We start from the raw sequence: 6,282 nt of genomic DNA, 5'->3' as shown, positions 1-6,282 counted from the left end.
GAATAGCTGGCATTGTCGCTTCTATTGGGTAGCTGTCTTGGATAACCCAGTCAAAGTTCCCTTAGTCCAGCGTGATGAAGCTGACACCCTCTGAGTACGGAGGGCACATACTGAGGCTGTATTTCCCCAGCAGACTGTGCAGGTGTGAGCACTCACAGCAAGAGCAGGCACCCTGGCCGGGTGGCTTGCAGAGATGCTGGTGCCCCATCTTGCTTCAGGCACTCTCCAAGGCAAAAGGCTTCTAAAAACTTATTCACACCAGTCATTATTTCCCCTCCAAGTACATAAAACTACGTTTCTATTTCAATCTGTATCTTCTGGAATGTTAACCTTTATAATGTTTTCTATACATTGTTTCCCAAATTATTTGTGGAATACGATGGGCTATAAATAAAATTATATATACAAGAGGACTTGAAAAATTCATGGAAAACAAAATAAAGTTGAAAAATAATGGAGCGTTTCCATAATTTTTGCAGCCCCTGTAGACACATATTGTGAATAAGTAAAAAATATAGTTAAGCATAAATGTATGTATAATTATAGCATTCACCGCAGAATATATTAAAATTGAAACCATCTTAACCCCAAATGCACAAGACCTATTTGCAGAGCAAGAAGAGCTCTGGTGAAGCAGTGGCTAAGTGCTTGGCTGAATACAAGCAAGGTGGCCAGTTCAACATGTCCGAGTGGCTGAGTGAGAAAGATGTGGCCGCCTGCTTCCATAAAGATGTACAGCCCTGGAAATCCCAGGAGGCAGTTCATCCTGTCGCACAGGGTCGCTGTCAGTTGGAACGCACCTCCATGGCAGCATAAAATACGTCATTAAACATGAGCGGTCGTACTTATGTGTGGAAGGGCCAGAGACAGAGACTAATTCTGCTCTCTCCGTCTCCGGCCGCGGCAGAGAGGAGCCGCCGCCATGTCCGCGCATCTGCAGTGGATGGTCGTGCGGAACTGCTCCAGGTTCCTGATCCAGAGAAACAAGCAGACGTACAGCAGCGAGCTCAATAACCTGAAAGCCCGCAACTCCTTCCGCTACAGCGGGCTGGCACACCGCAAGCCGGTGGGCGTCAAGCCTGCTGCCGACGGCAAGGGGTTGTGGTGGTCCTGAAACGGAGGTCAGGCCAGCGGAAGCCGGCCACCTCCTACGTGCGGTCCACCATTAACCAGAACGCCGGGGCCATGCTCAGCAGCATCTGGCACATGATCCGCAAGAACAAGTACGGCCCGACCTTCCGCAGAGCCAGCGCCATCCCACGCTGCCAGAAGCCTGTCATGGTGAAGAGCAAGAGGACTCGCCCACCAAGAGCTCCTGAGCACCCCTGGCCCGGAGCAATCAAGAAGAACTGCCCTCCAAAAAAGAAAACAAAGAAACTAATTCTTCCTGCTTGATGGGGATTTTAAAGCTGACCTGAAAAACAAAGATCCTGAAGATAGCAACAAATTTCTGAAAGAGAATAGTAGCCTTCTATACAAATATTAAACATGCTATAGTCATAATAATACATATTTTATGGTATTGTCAATATCATTTTATTAGAAGCCAGAAAAACTATAAGTATTTTGTAGGAAAAATTAAGTTTAGCTTTGATCCATCTAAGATATATTCTGGTAGAACATGACAGAGAAATAACATAAAAAACAAAATACACAAGGAATAGTTTTCAAATCTAAGACTGTGCTTTCAAGTATAAATAATAAAAAAATTTAGATGTATGAAAATTCAACAATTTAAATAACAAAATATTCTTAAACATGACAAAAACATGCTGAGTAAAAATTTAAAAGACAATAAACAAGAAAAAATTGTTTTAGGAAAAAAGATGAATGCTGGGTGAAGGACAAATAGATGACTCCAAGGAGGTCTAAACAGCAGGCAAAGAAAAAGAGAAACACTAACAAGATGCGATTACTGTGACACTGTCTCCTGCTAAACTCGGCCTGCTTGACGGGACTCTGCCCTGCATTGGTATGGTGCCGGCACCCGCCACCCAGCACAATCCTATAGACAGTGGCATAAGCGAAGCACACAGTAATTCCACTTGTGATTTTATGCCCAGAGATAATCTTGAGTAAATACAAAGATTTCTATGATATTTTAATCAAAATGAACAATCATAAACAACCTAAGAAGCCCAACTTTAAGGGAATAACCTGGTAAATGATGATACGTATAGCCATAAACACTCACTGCCATCGAGTCCTGTCCGGCTCACAGCAAACCTACAGGATGGAGCAGAACCGCTCCTTTGGGTTTCTAAGACTTATTACAGGCATAGAGAGCTTCATCTTTCTCCTGCTGGTGGGTCTGAAATGCAGACCTTGTGGTTACCAACACAGTGCATCGTCCACTGCACCACCAGGTGCAGTTTATGCACAATAAGGAAATATAGAGACATTAAAACCACATTTTAATATAATACTTAATATGGGGACAAAATGCTGGTTCTGCCTTATTATTTTTTTAAGTTCGTTGAAGCAGAATGGAACAGTCATTAAGAGGTTAAGCTCTCTAGCCAGAGATCTGGATCCCAATTCTGGTTCTTCTACTTACTAGAGGTGTGGCCTGAGCTAAGTACCCCCGCTGGGTCTGTTTCCTCTTCAAAAAATGGGGATATAATAATAGTATCCACTTCAGAGAGTGTCAGAAGGTGAATGACAACGCCTGGATACTGCATTCTTCTCTATCCCCACAGGCCAGCCCCATGGGCACTGAACACCATTCAGCTGGACAAACACACCAAGCCCTCTTAGTTTTCTATCAGTCTAATTACAAGCCTTACAACTTCTCCCCACAGAAAAACAAAACAAAAACCCCCGACTCCTCTGCCAACGACTGAATGTCCATAGGATGAAGGGAGTAGTAAGTTGACAGAACCCAGTGATTAATGAAATCCAGGAATGAAGGAGGAAAAGTCCCAGAACTGTAACCCTCTCTTCCTGGCCAGCCTCTCTGCAGGGTTCACTCAGCACATTGCTGCCAGAGCCAATCTACCTGGACGGAAGCTTCTCCGCTCCCAAGACTTAGGATGGCCGTGCTTGCGGAAGCTCTCAGAGCGCTGTACAGCTTGTTCTCAGCCTAGCCAATCTCACCTTTGTATACATCTTCCCACACTAGGGCTTGGGTCTCATCCCCTCCCAGGTTACGGCACCCCCACACGGAGATCTTCTTAATCTTGGTGAAAGCAGATGTCATGTTGGTTTAGTTTTACTACAGCATGCTGTTCTGTTTCCCCTCTAAAAAAACGACTAGCTTTTTTAAGGGCAGAAACTAACCTTTTACTTCTGTATCCTCTATGAAACCATGCTGGGTAAGCACAGGCACTCAGCAACACTATCAGATGAAACTATACAAATGGCTCTTGCATAGGACAGGATAAACAGGAAGGTAATATGGAAAAACAAAACACATTATGTGTGTGCTGAAAGCTTAGCCATAAACATCTAGTCCTCACTCCCCCAACTATCTCATTATCCAAACAGTGCACATTTATATCGGTAAAACTCAACTCTTTGCTATTTTATGTATAGCTTGCAATAATACACAGAGATGTGAGATCTGAGCAATGCTGGTTGTGCAGGTTAAGGTGATGTGTCAACTTGCTGGCCCACGGTTCTCAGTGGCTTGGAAGTTACGTATTGATTAAACCTGGCAGCCTGTAATGATATAACCTGGCATGTTATGTAATGATGTAGTCATTCTCATTTTGTGATCTGATGTGTTCAACCTCCATTTTCACGTAATGCTGATTTTCACAAAGCAACTTGGCTTTTGGAACCTAACCAAGCCACTCAAGTGAGGAGGGGGAAAAGTGTCATGCTTGCGGAATTTCTCAAATGGGGGTTGGAGGTGGGAAGAGTTCTAAAGATAGAATTACAAATTGATGACTATTAAGATTTAGTAGTTTGTTACCTGACTATATGGCTATGTTGTGAGAGAAAGATGGGGCTTTCTGCTCCCTTAAAGAGTTAGTCTTGGAAACTCAGAGGGGGGTGGGTGTCTACCCTGCCCTATGACGGTCTCTTTACTTTTGCTTGTTTATGCCTATGTCAGGCACTTTCCAAAGCGAAACACCCAAGAGAAGGGTTTTGCACTCACCACTACAGAGGTAAGGCATTGGGTATTCAATGAGGGCAGGCCAAGATGCATTGCTACTAGAGTTCCAGCTCGTACACGCAGGACTTTATTCCAAACATGTCTCTGTGACCAGTGGGCAGCTGCACACAGGTTCTCTCAGTATACGCTTGTCTTAGTTTCATTAGGGGACCTTAAACAAAAACAACGTTTTCTTGTGCCGCGGGGGGGGGAATGACAATGACATAACAATTTGGAGTCAGAGTCAGAGACATCTTCCCAAATCATTGAAGCTCTGCAACAAATTGATGGAATGCTTCCACATAGAACACACATTTAAATGGATCCAGCCTTATAGGAAGGGTTAAGAAGACACTGAAGATGAATTCGAGGTAGAGAGGTCAGCTTAGGAGGTTTGGCAACTGTTGTTTTGTTTTGGTTTTTGGTGGAAGGGAGATTCCAAAAAGGTAAGCTTGACAGATTTTCTCAAAGGACACAGGATGATCACAGGGGCTGATTATAAAGCTGTAGGAAAACAGAAAACTGCATCGGCGAGGAAAAAAGCCAGGGGCGTTGCATCTGCTCATTCTTCAAGGGAAGAGAGGGTTGTGAAGGTTGCTCTATGAGAATTCCATTGGGAAACCTTACCTCATCTAACCTCCTGCTCTCTTTTTGCCCCTTCAGACTTTCTTGTTCCCCAAAGTCAAAGAACATTTAAAAGGAACACAATCTGAGTCTCAAAAGCAGGGGTCCTCAAACTTTTTAAACAGGGGGCCAGTTCACTGTCCTACAGACCCATTGGAGGGCCAGACTATAGTTTGTTTTTTTTTTAAACTATGAACAAATTCCTATGCACACACCCAGCGGGCCGGATAAATGTCCTCGGCGGGCCACAGTTTGAGGACGCCTGCTCTAAAGGCTGCCAAAACAGTTCTGATGTGCTGAACACTGAAGGGCACAGAATTCTCTAAGGCAGAGCTAGAGATAGAACCACCACCTCTCAAAGTGTACAGATGGAGTATATGCTGAGAAACCATAGCCTCACAGTCTGATACTTGTTAATAAAAGTTCCTGTGATCTTGTAGCTTTTTTTAAACTTACCCTCAAAAAAATATGTGTACTAAAACCATGAAAGTTAGAGAAGGGTGACTCCCAGGTACCTACTTTATAAATAAAACTGCCAGTAAAAAAAACAATGTTTGTTTAATATACTATTGTCCTTCACAAGTGATGGCTGATGATAAAATCTCCAACCTATTTCCTAGAGCAGATTAGATGGCTGTCTACACTCTCCTGGCAAGAGATGGCAGCCCTGAGTCCCTGTGAGGCACAGTGATCATGAAACAGTTCAACATGAAAGCCAATGGCCTTCAAAATCAGTAAGTGACACAAGATGAAAGGCCCATCTCTTTTTAAAAAAACATTTTTACCTAAATGCCTATAGACTATAACTGAGTCACCCAGAATTTTGTATTATAATCTTAACCTTTAACCTAAAGTTAGAGGAGCCCTGTCTGTGTCAGTTACGCATTCAGCTTCAATCCACAGGTTCCAAACCAACAGCATCTCTGAAGGAGAAAGACAGGTTCTTTCCACTCCCGAAGAGAGTTGCAGTCTTGGAAATGCTCTACAGGGCCCAATAGGGTCGCCAAGAATAGGACTGCTTAGAAGACATTAAGTTTACTTTTTGGTTTATCCTAAGGCTATTTGGGAAAGGGTTCTTTGTTATGTTAACCAAGCAGGAATGGGCAAGACCTTTTAGGGCACAAAAGAGCTGCATCCAGCAAACAAATATGCAGGTAGGGGATGGAGGAAAAAAGATGAGACTCCACAGAAGATCACCCAGAAGCAGCTCAACGGACACAAAAACCTTCCACCAGAGCCAACTCCCCAGAAAGCTTTCCTCTATAATCGGCACCTTGAATTTGGACTACTACACTCCCACAATGAGAGGAAAGAAATCTCTCCTTGTTAAAGCAATCCATTTGTGGTATTTCTCCTATAGCAACACTAGAGAACTAAGAAAGAATTTGGTAAAGTAGGGTGCTGTTCTGGTACCTGTGGAAGTGGTTTAGGCATAGGTAGAGGTGAAGGAATTTTAAGAAGCATAGCAATTAAAGCACACGGAGCCATGTGCCAGTGTGGGATATCCAGTGAACTGCTATCCACAAGGCCAGTGGTTCACTACCAACAGTTGCTCCTTG

General features: G+C 43.5%; 2 protein-coding genes across 3 annotated transcripts in view; one reads left to right on the top strand and one right to left on the bottom strand.

Moving 5' to 3' along the window:
* CTCF (CCCTC-binding factor) overlaps positions 1-6,282 on the bottom strand; it is a 45,450-nt gene that overhangs the window by 26,919 nt on the left and 12,249 nt on the right. The gene's annotated exons all lie outside the window — the stretch shown is intronic.
* On the top strand, positions 923-1,114 carry LOC101641302 (60S ribosomal protein L28-like). The gene has a single exon (XM_045293616.1). The coding sequence runs from the start codon at positions 923-925 to the stop codon at positions 1,112-1,114; it is 192 nt and encodes a 63-aa protein (XP_045149551.1).

The sequence above is a fragment of the Echinops telfairi genome, unplaced genomic scaffold (genome assembly GCF_000313985.2).
Source record: "Echinops telfairi isolate 266 unplaced genomic scaffold, ASM31398v2 ScPeMD7_2291;HRSCAF=2852, whole genome shotgun sequence".
NCBI classification, from domain to species: domain Eukaryota; kingdom Metazoa; phylum Chordata; class Mammalia; order Afrosoricida; family Tenrecidae; genus Echinops; species Echinops telfairi.
Note: the sequence above shows the minus strand (reverse complement) of the source record. Positions and strands in the feature narration are given on the sequence as shown.

Bases quoted from the DNA above. Each gene is read 5' to 3' on its own strand.
- LOC101641302 (XM_045293616.1), top strand. From the start codon at position 923: ATGTCCGCGCATCTGCAGTGGATGGTCGTGCGGAACTGCTCCAGGTTC.